The 23691-nt window shown below is 34.7% G+C and overlaps 1 protein-coding gene across 5 annotated transcripts in view; it reads left to right on the top strand.

Annotated features, from left to right (window-relative positions):
* The window catches only part of LOC138701527 (aladin-like), a 28909-nt gene extending 16735 nt beyond the window's left edge, over positions 1-12174 (top strand). For all 5 annotated transcript variants that reach the window (XM_069828520.1, XM_069828515.1, XM_069828519.1 and 2 more), the window contains 6 exons: positions 211-416; positions 528-857; positions 2230-2463; positions 6340-6468; positions 10148-10232; positions 10334-12174. In XM_069828520.1, coding sequence (XP_069684621.1) covers positions 211-416; positions 528-857; positions 2230-2463; positions 6340-6468; positions 10148-10232; positions 10334-10468 — 1119 coding nt within the window. In that variant the 3' untranslated portion in view covers positions 10469-12174. The remainder of the gene's footprint in view (positions 1-210; positions 417-527; positions 858-2229; positions 2464-6339; positions 6469-10147; positions 10233-10333) is intronic.
* Positions 12175-23691: the final 11517 nt, after the last annotated feature.

Genomic DNA, 23691 nt, shown 5'->3' with positions numbered 1-23691 from the left:
ATCAAGGATCTGTCGGTGTATAAATGAAGCCAGTTTTGTGGAGGGTACCTAATATTAATTGTCTCTAAAGCCTGTAAAATCTAAATGTAAAGTCTTAGTGAAATGCAGGGACACGCATTTTTAAATAATTCACTGACTTCTGAAGTCTGATCATAGTGCTCATGTGAGGTGAATGCATGACTTCACTCCTTGTTGCTGTCAATATTGCAGGAAAGTGGAGACAAACTGATTGCTGCTGTATCGCAGACAAGAGCCTGGCCCATGAGCCCTGTGCGTTGTCTGACATGGCATCCGCACTGCACTAAGCTTGCTGTGGCAGCTTGGGATGACTCAGTGCGTGTTTACAGTCCTGGAACCTCCCTCACGCCCATTCTCAAGTGCAAGAGTCAGCGAGCAGTGTCTTGCTTGGCCTGGAGGTGAGGGTTAATAATAATCTCACTTTTTCTCCTTCATAGTCATTACTAGTACCTACAATCACTACCATCAGTAATATATAAGGTAAAATCTGTTGGTGTGTTTTTGATCAGACCTATGTCAGCATCTGAATTGGCAGTGGGTTGTGAGAGTGGGGTGTTTGTGTGGCATGTGGACCCCAACTCTGTGGTGACGCGCCCTTCAGTGAGCTGTGCCACAGTGCTGCAGCGCCCTCACCACTCGCCTGTCACTAGCATTACCTGGAGCCAGCATGGTGACCTGCTGCTCACTGCATCCGCTGCTGACACAGCGATGTATGTGTGGGATGTGGCTATGGAGTGCTTTGTGGCCTTGCGCCGTGTGGGTGGAGGTGGTGTATCTCTTGTCACATGGTCTCCAGACGGCTCCAAAGTGTTTGCAGCCACTACAGGCATCATATTCAGGTGAGCTGAAGTCAGTTGGACAATCTTTCACGTCATTGTGTTGTTAATTACCACTTAATGTGTTCATGATTTTAACAGCTAATTCTCTGGATAGAATACAACAAAAATTTTAATACCACATTAGTTCCAAATTAATACTTTTCTCAGAAAATAATTTTACTCCTAACACACATGATAAGTATTACTATCTGTATGATTCTGATTTTCGTCGTTTGGTTGCTATTATAACTATGTGTAAACTAACAAAACTAATGATAAATTAGAGAAAATGATGAGGAATGATTTATTCCTTTGCAGCTTTCAAATAAAATGGACGATTTTCTTCCAAACTGAATAAAAAGATTAACGCATATCGTTATTTCCTGCCATTAGGAAGTCTGGCAACCCTGTTACAGTGACTAAGGGATGAAATGCCACTGTTCAGACCTGTGTTCTTGTGTGTTTCTGTAGGTGAGCTGGCGATGCACTGTCACCATACTATGCAGACTTTTAGCTCAATTTTCTAACTTACCATGTACTTAATTACAAAACACATAGGCCTAATAGACTTTTTTTATTTATATTAATGAATTCTATTGCCCCATTCCAGCCTGTATATATATATATTTTACAGTTAAAATCGCAAAACATTTCATATCTTTGGTCATATTAATCAAGTCTTCATAACGAAGTTAGTCCAAAAACTTGTTAGAACTGGAACTAATAAACTCTGACCCAATATGTGTTTGCATATAGAATTTTATGTCAACTACAGAAAAAGAATTGTTGTAAATGAGGTAAAACTCTTAAGTAAAATAGCAGTATGTACCCGAGTCGACAGGGAAAGAAATTTAGGCCTTTCCTAGTGATTGAAACTTGTATGATTTTCGGTTCAAATAGATAAATATACAAATATGTATATTCAAATGGACTTATTCTATAATACCACATTAAACATAGTTAGAAGACCTAATATAAGATAGAATGAGACATACTGCTAGAAAATTGAAGAAGAAGAAAGTGTTGAAGAAGGGTAAGTTATAAGTAATATTTCAGTTATATGTTAAAACTGTTCTGTTCTGCAAATATTTGACTAAAATTAATATTTTGTAGTATTTGAAATTTTTATCTTTCTCCATCATCGGATGGGATTGAGCAGTTCTCTTTATTTGGACCATAAAACATTTTATTCCTGTTAATGACTTTAATTGCAACAAAAACTATATTTTCTGAGATAGTGAGAATACTGTTTCCACTCAGCATACACAGGAAAGTTAAATTTGTCACAGTCATTGCCAATTGAATAACGAAGTTCACACTTAAAATATTTATTATCTCATTAATGTTTTGACTTGTCCTCAGAAAGAAATTGAAGTTATGTGTTGTGTCACAGAGTGTGGAGTACAGACCAGTGGTTGCCTGAGCGCTGGACTGTCATGTCGGGGCATGTGCAGGCCGCTTGCTGGAGCCCATGTGGCTCAGTGCTACTCTTTGCCACATCAGAAGAGCCTCTGATATATTCGCTGACATTCAACTTGATGGATACAGTATTTCAGGACGACAATGTTTCCAAGACTGCCTTGCCAGTTGTGGACCTCACCGAAGTGGAGGTGGATGAAGGCGAGAGGTATAGTAGTTGCACTTATCTGTGTTCATTGTCATGATGAGAATGCTAGTTATTTTGTTCGACTTTAAATATTGAAGCCAATTCTACTGAAACATTTTCATGGTACTTCAGTTTTTAGCTACACTATATTTGATGGAGAGCAGTCACTTGTTAAGTATTTTTAAATTTATTTTAATCACTTATAGATAAAATTGTAATGTAGGAAGAGGATGAAGCTTCAGTGGATTCTAGAAGTTTATTTATATTCTCTTTTGATCAAATCAAGAAATGGATTCAGAACATCTCAAAATCTGTGCGTCAGTGGCTAACCATGACAATATCTTTGAAAAATATTGGAGTGCAAGAGATCAAATGACTTTATTGTCAAATGCCTGGCATTAGAAAACAACATATTCTCTTTTGATGTTACTTTCTGGTTCCAAAAAATTTATGTCATAAGAGGCTTAATAAATCAGGTTCATGGATTATATATCGTGCAGTGTCTTCATTTACAAGTATTTTACAAAATCTACCAACCAACCAACACTTGGAGATTTCATTGTTTGCACTGTACAAAGTTTTAAAAAACCATTACATTTCAATTTTGACAATGGCAGGCCAAAATTTGAAAAAAAAATCCATAGTTGAGATGTTAAGCCTACATTATAGAACATACAATTTTATGATAATCAGTATATTGTTAGATTTTAGAGAATCGAAAATTATATTAATATACATACTTTCAGATCACAGGACATAAATATATGATTACTATAGGCCAATAGGTAGTTTTAAACAATCGGAAATTATTATATTAATATTAGAGCTCTGCATTCTCATGAAAACGACTGATCAAAGCTCATCAGTCAGTCTTCAGTTGTTAAGAAAGTAACTGGATAATGATTCACTTGAGTGCATGGAGTCAAGTATTTATAACTTATAACAATTGTTTGAAGCTAACATAATTCGTTAAATAAAATAATGCTTTATATTATCAATAATGTTATTCAACATCCTTTTCAAACTCATTATATCAGTAAAGAAAATGTCTAATGTAGCTTAGTAAAAATGTGATCACTGATTACATAAAAAGAACAGAGATTTTGTGATTTGTCCCAAATTAAAAAAAAACAGGTATCTATTTCAGTCACAGTGTGTATGTATGTGTATTATTAACACTGCAATTGGGTATATACCCTGTGGCTGTGATATATAATAAATACAATAGTAACATTACAATAATTACAGTAATAAAATTATAATAAACAATAATTATGGTACGTTAAGATCATTTTGTAAGGTGGCAATATCGGATTCATTACTAATTTGTCTATATATTATACAATCGTACGCGAATAACCTTACCTGAGAAGTAGTATTTCTATTTATATCGTATATATATATAAAAGAAACAATAGAGGTGCAAGAATCGCCCCTTGAGGAACTCCGTAGTGTTTGGCATTTGCTGGTGAATGAAGTAAATAATAATTGTGTTGTATGAGTTTTTAAATCAGACATCATCATGAAATTAGTGAGGTTTTTGATGAAAGTGAGTCACGAAACGGTAACCATTGAATTGAAGAATGGGACTCAAGTTCATGGAACAATAACTGGAGTGGACATAGCTATGAATACACAGTATTTGATAAGAATAAACCAAATTTACATGTTCACTTTACTTAGAATTTTTACTTAGTGTATATTAAATATGCTTAATTACAGACAATGATTCACATTGGAGCTAATTATGCTAAGGTGGATGCAAATTCTGTTATTCTGCATCCAACGACCATATCACAAAATATCAAGGATAATGCAAACAAAATACGTGTTGAAAAAAAAAACAAAAGAATCAACAGAAAAATCGGTATTTGATTTTAAAATTAATAATTTTTGTTCAATTTTATGTATAATTTCTTTCTTTTTTTTTCTTTAATGTAGCCACTTTTGTTCCCTGACATTATGAATACAACTCTGTTCCATAAAACTAGAGGATGAAGATCAACATCTAATAGTATGTATACCTATTAGGTTCACTAATAAAGCATCAGGCAGTTTAACATTTTTATAGCACATACTTTAAACACATCGATCGAAGACAGTTTTCAACCTAAAATATTATGCTTGAAACGACCGAGATCAACTGGTCGACCATGATGCTTCAGTTGGATGTTTTCCTTTCATGCAGAGTCAGTACTTACACAGCCAGCCTGTTGTATATATGAACTGATTGGACATAATATTATGACCCTCGATCAGTTGTTTCTGTTGGAATGCAGATCTTTAATTAACATATTTTTATTACTGGTACTTTTAGATCACAGGACATAAATAATATGGAAAAAAATATAATAGCCAAGTGTAGCCAATTTACATTATATTTATGAGTTTATTCTCTACTAATAAAGGAAATTATATCAATTCCAAAGAAGTACCTAATGCCTTGCAAGTAATAAAGAAGTGAAGACCTACAAATTAAACCAAACCCCTTAACTCTATTAAATATAGAATATAATCTAAATTTAACAGAAGAAATACTAAAATCAGAAGTAAACACTGAAATACTAAAACAATTGTCTTTAGAGACAATTAATATTAGGTACCCTCCACAAAACTGGCTTCATTTATACACTGACGGATCCTTGATCTCCAGAGAACAAGGTGCCGGTGTAGGTGTTACGTGGTGTCTCTTCTCACTTTATAGATCTCTTGGGTATGGAACAACAAGTTTTGATGGAGAAATCATTGCAATAAGTGAAAGTCTCAGGAATCTTCTATGCCACATCAAATAATTTAAGAATGCAGTTATATTGTCAGACTCCAAAGCAGCTAGTCTATCAATAGTCTCTAAACACACACTTTCATCTCAAACAGCAGAAATAACTAAAATGCTCTCTCAATTAATATCACTCAATAAAAGAATTGTATTCCAATGGATACCATTCCATTGTGGAATCCTGGGAAACGAGAATGCAGATGCTTTAGCAAAGAAGGGCAGCACTGATACTTACAGACCTGTTACTAAATCTACGTATTACTCTGTGAAAAGATTTATTAAATCTAGATACTTAGACTTCAACAAACAAAATTTGATAACACAATCTCAAGGGAAAAAATGGAACTCTCTGCATCAAAATCCACAGTTAATTCCCGATTTACCACGAAAATCGTCTGTGGCTGCATTTAGATTGGCAACAGGCCATGATTGTTTGGCCAAACACCTGCATAGAATTGGAATATATCAGTCACCTAACTGCCCATTGTGCAACTCAAACCAAGAAATGGATTCGGAACACCTCAAAATCTGTGCTTCAGTGGCTGGCCATGATAATATCTTTGAAAAATATTGGAGTGCAAGAGGTGAAATGACTTTATTGTCAAACGCCTGGCATTAGAAAACAACAACAACATAAATTTTTGCATCAAATTCCATATAGGCAGCACGTGGAAGGGATTATAAAGAAAGAGAAAAGGAAGGCCAGTTGTTGTACAAAGCTTCAACAGTGTGCTAAGCATGGAACTTACGGGTGGCTTTAAAACAATATATTATTTTTATAACTACTGACAAACACGGCATTGTTATAGATTTATGCACAAAATTATTCTCATGCCGAGTTTTAAGATATGTCGAGACCAGAATCAGAGCTGGCACATTGACAATGACTTCATCTTCACTCAAAATTGCTTTCGTTTGCTTAGCCTTGGTAAAAGCCAGTAACATTGGTTCAGATTCATATTATAATGATAATGATAGTGTCCAAGTGGCTGCAGAAATTGGCTATGCAGTGACAGAAAGCGTACAAACAAAATTTGATGCAGACAGTAGTAGTCTTGTAAGCATAAAACTCTCTTGGAAACTTTGAATATATACAGTTGAGTTGTATGGCTTTGCTTCAGAGTGGGTGGGCTTGTTGTGTCCATGGCGTGGGACAAAAGAGGTCAGCACTTGGCAGTGCTGTTTAAGAAGACAGACCTTGTGGCCGTGTTCCTCACAGAGTTGCATGCTGTTCTCCAGGTGTCACCATGGTAAGAAATATCTGCAAAAAAATGGTACATTCTTATTAGTTCTATGACTATAATTTCTTACATTTATAATTACTATTTATAAGAAGTAGGCATAAACTAGCGAAATTTGAGACTTAAAAATAAATAATTGCTCTAGAAGTAGTTTATTATTGAAGTTGAATGTAGGTCTACATTTTATGTTATTAACAAGATAACATTTCTTGGCATCATAGCTCGAAAGTGGTTATGATAAAGTATAGTAACAATTTATTCCTAAGCTATATAAAATGTTGTCCCGCTCTGTGGCGTCATAGTCTTAGGTATCCTGCCTAGGACTCATGTTATGGAATGCATGCTGTTTCGAGTCCTCATGGGGGAAGAAATTTTCTCATGAAATTTCGACCAGTGTATAGGACTGGTGCCCACCCAGCATCGTGATGCACTTGGGGAGCTACGATAGGTAGCTAAATTCCGATTTCACAAACCAGCTATAACGGCTGGGGAGATCATTGTGCTAACCACATGATACCTCCATTCTGGTTGGATGACCGTCCACTTCTGCTTCGGCATGTGGACATGAGACCAGCAGCCGGTTGGTCGGTCTTGGCCCTTCACGGGCTGTAGCGCCATGGATTTTTATATAAAACGTTCGTGGATTTGTGAACATTTACTGGCTATACAAAACTAGAAAGGTATTGACAGTTCAGCGGCTTCTAAGCATCATCATGGCAACTGCTTAAACTATCCAATCAGAGACTATGACAACAGGCCAATGTTGCCGACTGTTTCGCAGCGAGCACGTGCTTTGTTCAGAAGTGTTGAATCTTCGTTACTTGTTACAGCAAGTAGGCCTATTGGTGTTCTGTCATGGCTATTGTTTTCGTAGATATTTTGTTGTTGATGAAGGTAGGATTAGTTTGAGTTTAGTTTTAAATTTAATTTAGTTGTGAGTGTATTTGTAACGCTATTATAGTGTCCGTGTGTTTCACTTATACAATGTCGCAAGGCATCACTTCTGCAGTTAGCGGCACAAAACGAACCATGGGCTTAGAGGGAGAAAGGAGTGCTACAAGGGACAGCAAGAGGTCTAGAGTAACGGCGGCCTCTTATTCCTATACAATAGGTGGTAAATAGTACTGCAGAGGCTCCCAAAATAGGAAAGAACACCATCATTAAAATAGGAAAAGAAAAATTTAAATTGAACGAGCAAGAGGATGGACCTTCCCGCCTTGAAACCCTGGGAAAGAAAAGGAAAGTGGAGGATGCAATCTGGTGGCATGTATATTTATATTACTCACAAGAGGAACATCCTACGTTAAAAAAAGCTGCAAACTTTGCTTCGAGATGCGAATCTTTTCCATGGCAGTTTTTCTTCCGTGCACGTCGTCTTAAAGAATTTAGGTTTCAAGTATAAAAAAATCGATGGTCGTAAGGTATTAATGGAGAGAAATTATCTTTTACACACTATGTACTATATTTGCATTCATTCATACGTTTATTATTATTATTATTATTATTATTGTTATTATTATTATTATTATATTATTATTATTATTATTATTATTATTATTATTATTATTATTATTATTATTTAAGTGTGCTTAAAATATGACAGGCTAATGTCAGTAATTTTACTGTCATGTAGAAGAACTGCGGGACAAAAATTCCGGCACACCAGTGATGCTGATATAACCTCGGCAGTTGCGAGCATCGTTAAATAAAACATAACATTATTCATTATAACATTAACATTATTATTATTATTATTATTATTATTATTATTATTGTTGTTGTTATTATTATATTAGTCTGGTCAAAGACTACTGTATGATACAAATTTATGAGTTTACGATTTCATGTCAGCTGCTTAGTTCCGACACGGCAGACAGGCAGCGCAAAGAGCTGCACTGCATAACTTCACAACATCGTTTCCTTTCCGTGTGTGCGAGAGAGAACTGTCAATACCTTTCTAGTTTTGTATAGACTGTAGTACATTTACAGTAACAAATTTATTTTCGAGGAACTCTTCATGACTAACAATACATATTAAGAGTCAGTAATTTAATGGACTCTGTTGGTGTGATGCACTTTTTTTTAGTGGGGGTATTATAGCTGGAAACAGTTCTGAAAACTCTTTTTATTTTAGTTCTTTGAATGCTCTTTCATTGGAGAAAACGAGTAAAAAATTAAAAGTTTTTAAGTTATTGGCATATGGAGGATGAGGAACACTGCAATATTTTGTTCATCTAACACACTTAGAATAAGAATAGACTGATTTGGTGGGGTGTTACCATGAAACAAAAGTCAATTACCATTCCAACACAAGTCAGGATGTTTAGAACAAATTAACTGATATAAATTTGTTAAGATATCATGCCTTGTTAACACCAGTCTCATAAGGCCAGCAGCATACTGCATCAGACATTCTGTCTTCTCAGACTGTTCAATGTGACAGTGATTACATGCATTTTATGAGGTTGCAGCATATTGCATCAGACATTTGTCTGCAGTCTCATAAGAATTGCATGTAATCAGCGTCACATAGAACAGTTCGAGACAAAACTGTCCTGTCTGAGACAGGATGTCCTATTCAGTATGCTGTCTGCCTAAGGAATGTACCTATGTATATGACTCTCAAACGATCAAAATACTTCCAACATCAATTTTCCGTGACTTGGAAGATTTTTACAATTTTTGCTACCCTTTTTCTTGCCTAATACACTTCACATAAGCTATCAACATTCACAGAACCATGCACATAGACTAATCACTTGTTGTCAGTCTACAACATATACCTGGCACTTGCACAACAGCACTGCATAGACGCCAGTTCACAAGATTGTTGACTGCATTATGTATGTAGCCTATACAGTGTAAAAGAAAAGTTCTAGCCTGTTTAATGAACAGAAATTAAATTTATTTGTGAAGAGCTAATGAATTTTTATTTGCATATAAAAGTTCATAATGTTAAAGGGGCACTGAACAAAAAAAATTATTTTTTCATGTGTTATAGACAACAGAGAGCTGATTACAGCACTGAAAACCGCAACTCAAAATAGCACATGGTTCTCAATATATGAGCAAAGGAATTCTGTCCCACCATTGCTGCTAACGTCCCACTACTGCACCCTTGGCTTACAGTGTATAAGCTCGCAACTGCTTAACGTTTTGTTATGAAAAGAACAGTATTTTTCGCGATTTGGACATGAATTATAGTGAATATAACGTGAGTAACTAAAGCAAAAGTGGATTCACTGCAGTGCAGCGTGGCAGTGTGATGTCACATACATCACCAGTATCCACGTTTAGAGGTATATTACTTGGAAAGCATTAGGTATAGAGGGGTCCAGTTTGCGCCATTGTGTGTATAATTAAATGCATGTTGTTTAGAATATATCATCCCAGAATGTTATTTTTAGTTCAGTACCCTTTCAAGGTAATATTATTTTACGAATAAATACATTTATTGGAAGCATATTTGTGATTATTTAATGTGATTAAAATTAATTGAGTGGTTTTGGCTTCAGGCTAACAACCACTCAGTTTTCATGAAGACTTGTATTTTCATTAGTCCCAAGTTCGGACTGAGCATTGCAATGCTTTCTTTAGTGTGACTGAATATGATGAAGGATTGTGCATATGATACCATATTTTAAATTATTAGTATATCTACTGCATCAGAATGTAATTTATATTTCAGTTGTTTTGTTCGTGGAGTTTCTGGTGAAATACCCAATTACATCAGTTTCCAGCAGAATTTTACAGAGGGAGCCAACCTTACCATTGTAAGTATCAGTTCTGTGAAGTATTGTGTAGCATTTTTTCTTCTGGTATCTTATTTAGTCATTTAGTTACTCAACACTACTTGAATGACATTCTGTTGCAGGCATGGTCCAGTGGACGTGTGCAGTACTTCCCACTTGTGTGCAAGGACCTCAAGACAGACCGAAGCATTTTCCACGAGTCCGTTCCCAACTTAGACTCTTCCTTGCGAAATTCGAGTTTCAGGTCCATACGATAAACCAATGAATATATGTTGGACTAGCGTCAGATGTTGGATACAGAAATTTCTTCTTTGTGGTATTGTCTAATTCCACTTCCCATTTCTCTTTCTGCATCCAAAATATTCGATTAACAGAATTAATTTAAGAATATTCTCTGCTGTATAGTTAAAATATTGGAACTGAAACAATAATAAAAAGTTGACCTACATTTGAAATAATTTGAAATTTAAACATAACATTTTTTCATAACTAGGAAGTATCAATTTAACACTGAACCATCAATCAAACATCTATCGAGTATTTGTTACCAGAGAAGAGTCATTCACTAGTCTCAGAATGCCAGCCAAACACATTTGTGCAAAGAGTATGAATGGGAGAATGTTCTGTGTGTCAAGCTGTTTAATTTTTAATTTTGCAGAAACTGTGAATTCTGAAGAGTTGTATAGAAGCAATTTATGTGAAATTTGACAGATAAAAGTGCAACAAAAAGTTCATGAATAAAATTTAGAGTTTGGTTTAAATTGCAAGAACTACTATTCTTACATTACTGGAAAATTTAATTTCATATGTAGCAAAACATCTGTATCGTGTTCAATATCTATAAAATACTTTACAGTGTTGTTTAGCTCTTGCTTGTCACATTAAGTAAAGTTTTTTTATATTCCGGTACTAATTACATGATGGAAGTGTTGCATTGCAAAAATGTCTATTACTTTTATAATTTAATGTTATATATATGCTTGGTGCATTGGTGTTCAAAGATATCTGACCAACAATTTTCTGATCGTGTAAGCAAGCTTTCTGACCATAGGATAAGTCAGAACCAAAGATATAACAAATTGACAAACTTCGAAATAGTTCTGCTAGTTGTCAATGGATGACAATATTATTGGGATGGGTAAAAAAAGTATTGAAGAAAATGATGATGTAGATTAAGTGTAAATTATTCTCATAATTCACAGTATCAGCAGTTTCCTGCTAAACGTAGTATTTTTACAATATCAAAGGGAGATGAAATTTTTAATCCTATAATGCGGGTATATTTATGTACTATTGGCGACAATGACTGTTATATTCGTTCACTTTCGATTAGTAGAGGTCAGGTATCTTTGAACACCAGTGTACATGATAAAATTTATATACTATTTATTAGTGTGTCATTGAGGTGAATGTGAAAGATGAATATTGTATAAAGTTTTCTTTAGTTATCAGCATTTATCTTGTGGAACTTATTTTAGACACTACATTACATAGGTAAGTGCTTTCCAAATGGAGGTGTACATACCACTGATAATATGTCCTTTCAGGTTCCATTAGAAGGTATTTTTTTATAAGTAGATATTATATGGTATGTAATTTAATTAAAATAGCTCAATTATTTTAACATAGCGGAGTGAGTGCTAAGTTAGAAAAATAATTTCTTTTACGACACTGTTTCAAATGTGTGATTAATGATTATCTACTATCAATGGAATTAGTGATAGTGAGATGAATCAAAGGATTTGCCATGGGATAACTTGATATTTGCCTTGTATAGTTGGAGAAAACCTCTCAAAAGACCTAACAAGGTAATCAGTCCAATTGAAATTCAAACTCAACCCTATGCTCCATGGCAAGATACCTGTTAATTTTTATTGGTAATATTGCTCATAGAACTTTGTTTTGATCGAAGTCTGTATTTGTTTATTGTAAGCATAATAAATTAAATACAAAACAACTTTTATATGTTTAATTAATTTGATTATTAGAATTCACAATTAACTTCGCTTTAAAGAATCCTCAACATTATTTTAGGGCTGAGCTACTTATACCCGAATCCACACTTTCTAAAGTCGAAATTGTGTTAGAAAAGCTGAAAAAGTACAGATCTCCAGGTATCGATCAAATTCCCGCAGAATTAATACAAGATGGTGAAAGCGAATTATCTAGCGAAATTTATAAGCTTGTACTTGCTATTTGGGAAAAGGAAATTGTACCAGAGCAATGGAAGGAGTCCATAATTGTACCTGTCTTTAAGAAGAGGGGAAATACTAACTGTAGTCACTTTCGAGGAATATCACTTTCGTTGACATCATACAAAATGTTTTCCAATATTCTTTTGAGAAGATTAACTCCATATGTATTGTAGATGAAATTATTGAGGATCATCAATGTGGTTGTAGGCATAATAGATCGACTATTGATCATAAGTTTTTGGAGATATTGGAAAAAAAATCGGAGTATAAGGGTAAAGTACATCAGTTTTAGACAGATATTGGAGGAAAAATGGGAGTATAAAGAATACAGTACATCAGTTATTAATAGATTTCAAAAAGGCATATGACTCAGTTAAGAGAGAATTTGGTATTCCCAAGAAACTAGTTCGATTAATTTAAATGTGAAACATATAGAGCAGAGTCAGTATAGGCCAGTTTATGTTTGATGCTTTTCCAATTCACTGTGGGCTAAAGCAAGGAGATGCATTACCATCTCTACTTTTTAACTTTGCTTTAGAATATGCCATTAGGAAAGTCCAGGATAACAGAGAGGGTTTGGAATTGAATGGGTTACATCATCTGCTTATCTATGCAGATGACATGAATATGTTAGGAGAAAATCCGCAAACTATTAGGGAAAACACGGGAATTTTACTTGAAGCAAGTAAGGAGTTAGGTTTGGAAGTAAACCCCGAAAAAACAAAGTGCAGTAGAATCCCTCTTAACCGGCACCAAAGGGATCAGGCTAGTTTCAGATACGAGATTTTGCCGGCTAATTGAATAAATACCGGTATATACAAAAAAAGTTTGTATTTCATGGTGCCAAATGTTGACACTGCAGCTTTATGAAGCTTATTTCTCTATCACGTGCTCATAACTGAATAAACATAAAAAGTGTGTGGATTTTCCTTATTAAAACACATCACACAACACAAATAATACACTATTTCTAGGTTTGAATATTCACTGAAAATGAAAGTTCGTGCGAACTTCCTAATGTGGCAACATTGGCAGCCCAAACATAACTAAATAAACATAAAAACTGCGGATTTACTTTATTAAAACACATCACACAACACGAATAATACAAAAATATTATGTTCGAATATTCACTGAAAATGAAAGTTCGTGCGAACTTCCTAATGTGGCAAAACTGATAGCCCACACTGTGGCAATCTGGCAGATTTTAACTCTTTTTTTTTTTTTCGCCCATTCAAAAGTGCCATTGTTTCGGTATTGCCGGTTATTTGGGTGCCAGTTATGAGGGATTTTACTGTATATGATTATGTATCGTGGTCAGAACATAGTACGAAATGGAAATATAAAAATTGTAAATTTATCCTTTGAATAGGTGGAAAAATTCAAGTACCTTGGAGCAACAGTAACAAATATAAATGACACTTGAGAGGAAATTAAACAGAGAATAACTATGGGAAATGCCTGTTATTATTCGATTGAGAAGCTTTTGTCATCCAGTCTGCTCTCAAAAAAGCTGAAAGTTAGAATTTATAAAACAGTTATATTACCAGTTGTTCTGTATGGTTGTGAAATTTGAACTCTCATTCTGTTCCAAAGGTTAAGGGTATTCGAGAATAAGGTGCTTAGGAAAATATTTGGGGCTAAGAGGGATGAAGTTACAGAAGAATAGAGAAAGTTACACAACACAGAACTACACACATTGTATTCTTCACTTAACATAATTAGGAACATTAAATCCTGATGTTTGAGATGGGCAGGCATGTAGTACTATATGCAGTGGCGAAGCTACATTAATGCGACTGGGTATTCTAAAGTTCATACCTTATATTTTTTGTAGATAAATTCTAGTCGGCATGTTTTTCACTCTGCAAAATTGTCAATGATGCATTCTTTGAAGATGTCGTCCCTGGAAAGACTGTTTAACAAACTCTTCTCAATAGCCAGAGTACTCAAATTGCTCAGTCTAGAATCTGACATGGAGTTTCTTAAAAATGTCTTAACTCTCTTCAGTGCACTCATACTTCGTTCACTCAAAGCAGTAGATACAGGGAAGGTGAGAATCAATCTTATGAGCCGCACTGTTTCTTGATAGATAGGCCATTGTTCAAAAAATATTTCAGCAACAAACCTGCAGGCAAATGCTTTGTTTGGTCAGAATAAACGTTCGTTAGTTCATTTTGTAGCTGTTCACTGTCAAAGTATGGATACTTTTTTACCAATGCACTCAACTTAGGTAACGGAAACACTGATCTATAAGCAGGGAACTGTTTTTCATCGAGTAATTCAACAAAATTAAAGTTTTTAAGATCTTCAAATCTCAATTCCATCTGTATCACTATGGTATCAATTATTTCAAAAGCTAGGACTTGTAGTGTCATAAATTATCCTGATCCTGCCTGAGTGCCTTGGCATCTTTGATCCACTCCTCAAGAGATTTTACATTTGTTATAGCAAGTTTCACTTCATGATTGCAAATGCTGATATTTGATGTACATTTCATTTGCAACACAATGTATAAGTGGTCAATGTAAACAAATAATATTTTCCGCATTTGCAAGCGTCGTTAAATAAACCATAATTTAATTTTCTACAGGGAAGATAACTATATACATAGAAGTCACAATGATAAGAGGATAGATAGGATGGAGATCATAATAACAAATTACAATGAAAGCAGTAGTGATAGTGTAGTAGCAAAATTTTCTAACAACAATAAACGCACAGTCTGTAATGTTTTATTAGATTTGGTTTTCTTAACTTATCGGCATTATAGGTCTATTTACACGAGTTCTGAGTGTACTTCTACTGTCACGGCATTTGGCAGGATGGTATCTGTAGGGGGCTGCAGCTGGTTGGGAGACATACAAGTTGGATAGTGACTCGCTTCTTTGTTTAACATTTAAAATTTCAGGGGCCAAAAAGATCTGCGATACTTTTTTTTAATACCATAATTTCTCACTCACTGACAGATTGCAGCGTTGCCAACTATGGCCAAATTCGGCTAAACGTAGCTTTTAGCAGAATGGTCGTAGTCGAATGGGAAAGTGTAGCCGAATGAGATTTGATCGAATGATCATTTGTGAATACAGTACTCAATTTTATGTGTAAACATGTTCTTCTATCAAATTTTATTTTCTCACACTCTAATAGCTATAAGAAGTTTCTCGCTTCAAAAAAATTACGAAAGCATAATAGAAAATTTAAGGTAGGACTGAATTCCAGACACTGCGACCATTATGTATGGCAAGGAAAACTTTATTATTTTCAGTTTTCTTTTCCTGTTATGTGAATTGCGCCCATTGTTTAACGGTCAATTCCTGGTTTCGTGAATTTGCCGAAACCTGACAGTGTCTTTATTGGGAGTTGTCTATGCAACAAAAATGAACTGGCCCTAAATTAATGAATGACATATCCAACACATCTGTCTTCCAACATTGTAACTATAGCATAGGTCGTGGATTCTGTTTCTGAATATGTGTGGCTTCATTTTGGTATTTGTAGCTGAATTTCGAGACGTTTGTAGCAGACTCGCTAGTATTGAGGTTAGTAATGCTGAATGACACGTTTTTTTTTGTGACCCTTTCTATTACCTTTTTCTTTTCTCTTTTTCTGTTTTCTGTTTTCCAGCTTTCTTAAACTAGTACGTACACAACACCCATGCCCAAGGTGGGACTCAAACCCGCAACCTTTTGGACCAAGCAATAGAGACATGCCGTGCCCCTACCGCATGAGCCATCCAGGTCGGCAACACGTTCAGAGTCTAGGCTCTTCACAGAGCTGTCTAGCATTAGTGATGTATGCAAGCACTCCAGTTGGCACATGTGCATATGCTTTTTCTATCTGCTGTACCGAGCCTGGTTTGAAACAGTATCATTCAGTGAGTAGTCCACATTGTAGTTATGCACTGGTTCCATGCCGAGGAGCTGGCGTCAATCCTTCCATAACTAGAGAGTGTAATACTAGAGAGATTTCATTTACCTATACCAATGAAAACAGGAAAATGTAAATGCGCTTATTTCTTGAAAATCCAATGGGTATTCTAAGGCTCACAGATTACCCTTCAGCTTCGCCCCTGACTGTATATATGGGTGAATCCAGAAATGCATATAGTGTTAGTTGGAAGTCCTGAGAGGAAAAGACCTTTGGGGAGGCCGAGACATAGATGAGGGGATAATATTAAAATGAATTTGAGGGAGGTGGGATATGATGCTAAGGACTGGATTAATCTTGCTCATTATAGGGACTGATGGCAGGCTTATGTTAGGGCAGCAATGAACCTCCAGGTTCTTTAAAAGCCATTTATAAGCAAATAAGACATTATTTTAGGAACTAGTATTGACAATATCTTACTTTATTGATCGAAATTCAGTTTCTCCTTTTTAGTTAATAGTTGTAAGAAAATATTGTGATATTTTGAACAATAAATTTGTGATAAATTATTGTGTAAGAAAAAAATTGACTTTGCGTTACTCTATACTGTGAATAACTGATAAAGTAAATCAACCATAAAAGAAATGATTGGTTTACCAAATGACATGTCGCTCTGCAGTATAACATTGCTGAAAGATTAAATATCCTTCTTGATGAATGTCTTTCCTTATGTAGAAATCTAGATGGAGAGGTAGAGAAAGCGATATTGTTAAATTTTAATATCCCATGCAATGAAGACACCTTTACAAAAACAGATCATTGACTAAGGAACAAAATGAGAAACAATCTTTTGAAAATTGGTGCAAACTCCTCCACAAAAGTAAAGGTATTTCAGTCTACAAAGAGAGTCACAATACCAACTTCTGAGTGATCAATAGGATAGGCCTCTCCTGCTCGCAATGGACAAATGCCATCAAAATGTTCTGTAACACATCAGTGGTTAGGTCTGTACCTGGAAGAAGTCGGCATACATCACTGTATAGAGATCTGGTTTGTGAGGAATTTGTCCATGTACTTGACAGCTGTAAAGAGAGTGAGTTGTTGAAAAATCCCGCCATAACAAAGTTCGATCAGCCATTGGCATAGCCCTTCGAAAACAAGATTGGGAGGTGTATGAAGAAGTATATTGCCTCAATGCAGATGGAAGTCATCACCAAAGTTGTCATAGTAGCCATCAAGGAAACAGTGAAATGAGACCTTCTTCGTGATCCAACAGTTTTCTTTGAAGAGAATGTAATCAAACTATGTGCACGAATGCAGAGGAGGAGACCATGCATCTCTCGCTTTAGTGAGAGTTATAACTTACCTGTAATTGCATGGGAGGTTAAAGGTCTCCATTTGGCACCCACACTGCAAGCTTCAATTTCACAAATAATTTTTTACGTTCTTTTAGCATTTCAAACGAAACCATTATTAAAATTTGTGGAATTATCTTGTAAAATTTCTTGCATCTGTTGCATAATCATTTGTGATCTACTGAGGGTTTTTTTTTTTACACTGGTTTACATGTGTTTTGCTGTTTTGAAAAAGAAATAGGGTCATTCCATACAAAATTTTAAGAATATGCCAGCGATCATGAATTTTTTTGGGCTTTTAATATAATAATGTTATTATGAAAATAAATTAAACTGCCAGCTATGACCATCATATCATTAATATTTTTGTCATATGGATGACTGAAAAATGGGTGACAGTTACATGTTATCCATCATTTAAAATATTCTAGACACCCTATATGAAGTGTCATCAAAAGTAAACAGACGCCATTATAAACCTGAATAAACATATTTTAATACCATAGGGCTGTATTCATAGACATTTTTAGCACGGGTTTTTGGTGCATGATCAGTGTTTTTCGTATTCATAAACCAGTGTTAGCGATAGGATATGATTTGAATTCTGTACACGTAACCAGTGGATAGCCGGGGCTAGCTTAGTATGCTCGTAGTGCGTGCTGCGAAATGTCTATGAATAGCACCCTTAAAGACTAATCCGAATAATATTAAGGCATGCTCATAAAAATGCCTCATTGAAAAAAAGAAATAGTTTTATATTCGACTGCACCAATTTAAATGCATGCGAATTTCATTCGTATTAAAGAAAATCTTATTCCTAATCCATCTCCCAAGTTTTATTTCATAATCTCAAAAAACCTATGAATAATTAAATTAATAAAATTATTAATCTTTGTTCCGATGGTCGATAATCGCTTGCTGTGTCTGGCGGTCGCAGCATTCGTGAGACTTCGTAAGGATGAGTAATCTCAAACGACTGTCTCCCTGACCTTGATCGCGCAACATTCTGTACAATGGGAGAGCCTATCTGCTGAGCTCCTTTGCTCCGGTGCGTTATTTTTATTAAAAACTGACATGATATTTAAGTCTGCATTCTGAAATCTTCACAGTGGAATCAATATACCCTAAAGAATTAAACACGTTTTTTCGTCTGTAAAAATGAGGTGCATTTTGTGTTCTATATTTTTTTTAATTATTTTACGGTGCGTAACTATTTAAAAAATTATATATTTTTTTCATTTTAAGGGCATTTATAAACAAGGCTCTTCTTTTTCGAATTGCATTGAAATGATTTTTCCATCTTCCTTTACATAGTAAGAAAACTTCAATGAATGAAACCGTGTTCTTTGTTAAACCAATATTTTAAATGCAGATTACTGCCAAACTATGAAGGATATAAATATGTTTTTGTTGTTTTCTAATGCCAGGCGTTTGACAATAAAGTCATTTGACCTCTTGCACTCCAATATTTTTCAAAGATATTATCATGACCAGCCACTGAAGCACAGATTTTGAGGTGTTCCGAATACATTTCTTGGTTTGAGTTTCACAATGGGCAGTTAGGGGACTGATATATTCCAATTCTATGTAGGTGAAGGATATAAATATAATATTGCGTGAAATTCATATTTAGAACCTTCAAAATAACCTACTACAATATTTTTAACTTATGAAACATCTTGGTTCAAAAACATACTTTTTTGCATGGAATGACCCAATAGTGTTTCTGAATGAGAAACTCTGTGTTTCTAATCTTTTTCATAATATAGTAAGTAATTATTATTTTTCTCCGCTTGACATTTGTTAAAAACAATTATTTGAAAGGCATGACAGTTCATAACTGCAATTTTATTACTTGAAATGTGAAAGACTGTTCTTCCTTCTATATTGAGTGAAGTCTAATTTTATTATTTCCGTCCTTTTCATCATCATCATCATCATCATCCTATAGCTTTGCGGCCCTTTGAGTTTAGCCTCGGCTTCCTTTGTGATAGATGCCCATATGTCTCGATCCAAAGTCTTGTTTCTCCACCTTCTTACTCCCAGCTGTCTCAAATCATTTTCCACATCATCACTCCATCTAAGCTGGGTCTTCCTCTCTTTCTATTGCCTTCCATCTTTCCTTCTAAAATCTTCTTCACCACTCTATCCTGGCTCATTCTTTGTACTTGTCCCATCCATCTCAATCTTCTTGATCTTATTGTTGCCACAATGTCTGGTGTATTATATTTGTTCTCAATTTCAGAGTTTTTTCGAATTCTCCATATGCCATTTTCATATATTGGACCGTAAATTCTTCGAAGTATTTTCCTTTCCCAAGTCATTAGTTGCTTTTTTGACTTGTCTGTTAAAGTCCATGACTCTGATCCATATGTCACAATAGGTTTTATAATTGTTTTATATAATCTTTCTTTTAACATCTGTGACAAATATCTTTTCCTAAAGAGATGTGCCAGTGCTTTATAGCATTTATTTCCTTCATTAATTCTTGCTTTAATCTCTATCTCGATCTCATTTATTTCCGTCCTTTTATTAGCTTAAAATAAACTGCAGGTAACACATCCGTTATTTATTCTTGAAAATTCTTATCTGTCTCCACCCAACATCATCTATAAACAGAAAGTTGAAATCCCTGTGTTTTCAGGTCATAAAAATTTATTGAAGGAAATATTTACCCTTTTAAGGGCTTGCTATTGAAACAAACAATGAGGGAGTTAATTGACACAGGGTCAGATATACAGATTTATAGGGGGTGCGAAACTACACATTTAAAACCTTTCAGAGATAATCTACATACCTTTAAAACTTGTTTTAAACTTGGGGGTTCAGTTTTGTGTTGTTCAGTGTCATGTAAAAGTAAAGTGTGTCAGCAGTTATCATTTTTCCACGAGAGTATGGAATAATAGTGTTGTTTCATAGAACTGTAGAAACATGTGAAATTAGGTTTAATGAAACAATTTGTGGAAGCTCTAGATAAAGACTGTGAATGCTTTAAATACATTTGTGTTAAATTTCTCTTATTAATCTATGAAAACATGTAAGTTGATATTTCATTGACTCACAAATTCGAAAATTGATGGACAGGCAGTTCGAGAATACTATGAGTGGAAATATAAAGAATAGTACCGTACCTGGAATGTGTTCAGAAACGTAGTTTTTAAGCTCCTTGGAAATAAAAAATATCCATTATGTTAACATAGTAAAAGAGATGTTATAGAGTTCCAAACAGATTAGTTGCAACATGACTGTCAAAGTACATTTCCTTCATTCCTATCTAAATTATTTTCCTGATAATTTAGGAGATTGTAGTGAGGAACAACGTGAAAGATTTCACCAAGTTATCAAAAAATGCGATTGTGATATCAAGGGAAGTGGAGTGGAAACATGGTGGCTGATTGCTGGATGTTGAAAATGAACTGCTCTGTACAACATTCGAGGAGGTCAAAAAGGAGGAAATTTGAAGTGCAATAATGAGGTAAGGTTATGAATGTAATAGTTAATGATTAATAGCAAATTGTAGTTCAGTTTTTTCTCACAAAATACTTGTTGGAAATAATTTTCATGTTGTTTCACGATGCTACAACTTCATTTCTAGGTAGTAATTAATTTATTAGCATATATTCACATTTTTATGATTGCACGAAACCTGACATGTTGGAGGAAATTGGAGATTATTTTCGAATTCAGCACAAAAAATCGTTAAGAATCTCATATCGGATGGAAAACGCAACAAAAAAAAAGTTTCAAAATGCAGACCAGTGTTATTGTTTCCTTCAAATCATGTAACCTAGATGTTATGTTCTTCTTTAAAGTGAAATTTCTTTATTGTATTTTTCTGTACGTTTTATAGTCACCTACAATGCTAGGGAGACAACTTTAATTATTTTTTGTTGTTTTCTAATGCCAGGCATTTGACAATAAAGTCATTTGACCTCTTGCACTCCAATATTTTTCAAAGATATTGTCATGGTCAGCCACTGAAGCACAGATTTTGAGGTGTTCCGAATCCATTTCTTGGTTTGATTTGCACAATGGGCAGTTAGGGGACTGATATATTCCAATTCTATGCAAGTGTTTGGCCGAACATTTATGGCCTGTGGCCAATCTAAATGCAGCTACAGACGATTTGCGTGGTAAATCGGGAATTAACTGGATTATGAACACAGAGTGTTCCATTTTTTCCCTTTAGATTAGGGTCCCCATTTTATTTTATTTGAAAACCTGGACGTTTGAAAAATACCTCAGTAAAAACATGGGACATTTTGTAAAAAAGTGGGACATACAAAAAAAAAAAAGGAAAGAATCTCAACATTATGAACTAATTAAAGTTTAATTATTAAAGTATTAAACGGAAGTACTTGCTACTGAACTACTTGTATTTTGTTTTCATCAGATCATAGTAATTTTTACACATCTGTTTTTCACATGCTCAGAGATAATCACGATCTAACACTGTAGTTGTCTCTATTTTTTGTTAGGATACTCACAAGTAATTCCCTTTTTTGAGACCGAGAAAGAGCGAGACATTTTCCTGTCCTGAAAAATGTTTTTGGGATGGTGGGACTTTTCGTAAAGAAATGGCACTGTCCTGGGTAAAATGGGATGAATGGGATCCCTACTTTAGATAGTGTTATCAAATTTTGTTTGTTGAAGTCCAAGTACGTAGATTTAATAAATCTTTTCACAGAGCAATATGTAGATTTTTTTATTTTATTGGGTTATTTTACGACGCTGTATCAACATCTCAGGTTATTTAGCATCTGAATGAAATGAAGGTGATAATGCCAGTGAAATGAGTTCAGGGTCCAGCACCGAGAGTTACCCAGCATTTGCTCGAATTGGGTTGAAGGAAAACCCCGGAAAGAACCTCAACCAGGTAACTTGCCTCGACCAGGATTCGAGCCCGGGCCACCTGGTTTCGCAACTAGACGCGCTGACCGTTACTCCACAGGCATGGACACGTAGATTTAGTAACAGGTCTGTAAGTAGCAGTGATGCCCTTCTTTGCTATAGCATCCGCATTCTCGTTTCCCAGGATTCCACAATGGGATGGTATTCATTGGAATACAATTCTTTTATTGAGTGTTATTAATTGAGAGAGCATTTTAGTTATTTCTGCTGTTTGAGATGAAGGTGTGCATCTAGAAACTATTGATAGGGTAGCTGCTTTGGAGTCTGACAATATAACTGCATTCTTAAATTTATTGATGTGGCATAGAAAATTCTTGAGACTTTCACTTATTGCAATGATTTCTCCATCAAAACGTGTTCCATATCCAAGAGATCTATAAAGTGAGAAGAGACAGCACATAACACCTGCACCTTGTTCCCTGGAAATCAAGGATCAGTCGGTGTATGAAGCCAGTTTTGTGGAGAGTACCTAATATTAATTGTCTCTAAAGACAATTGTTTCATTATTTTAGTGTTTACTTCTGATTTCAGTATTTCTTCTGCTAAATTTAGATTATACTCTATATTTAATAGAGTTAAAGGGTTTTGTTTAATTTGTAAGTTTCCTTTTAAACTCGGGATGTTGATTTTCTGTTTTAATTCTTGAACCATGGATATGAAACTTTTTTGAGTTATTAATCTACAGAGAGGACTGTATGAATGCCAATTGTTTCCTGGTAATCTGATAAGTTTTTCATATTGAATCAGTGCTTTTTCTTCTATTGTCATTTTGATTCTGTTAATATTAGTGAGGAATCTCATAGAATCTATTGGAGTTGTTTTGATTCCACTAGTAATGAGTCTGAGAGCTTGGTTTTGAATATGTTCTATTTCGTTTATGAAAGGTAAAGTAATTAAAATTTCTCCGCAGTATGTCAGCACTGACTATAAACATTTTGTATGGAGTGTTCATAGTATTTTTAGAGCAACTCCATTTCTTTCCTGCTAGTTTTTTCAGAAGGGAGAATCTTTTACGAGCTTTTTCAGAAATGTATTTCAAATGGTTGTTCCATGTTAACGTACTGTCGAAAATAACTCCAAGATACTTGGATTCATAAGTTCTAGGAAGATGTTGGCCATTGTAGTGGATATTGAATTATTTTTTTTTTA

The sequence above is a fragment of the Periplaneta americana genome, chromosome 6, assembly GCF_040183065.1.
Source record: "Periplaneta americana isolate PAMFEO1 chromosome 6, P.americana_PAMFEO1_priV1, whole genome shotgun sequence".
Taxonomy (NCBI): Eukaryota; Metazoa; Arthropoda; class Insecta; order Blattodea; family Blattidae; genus Periplaneta; species Periplaneta americana.
This window is presented reverse-complemented; position numbering and strand designations above follow the sequence as displayed.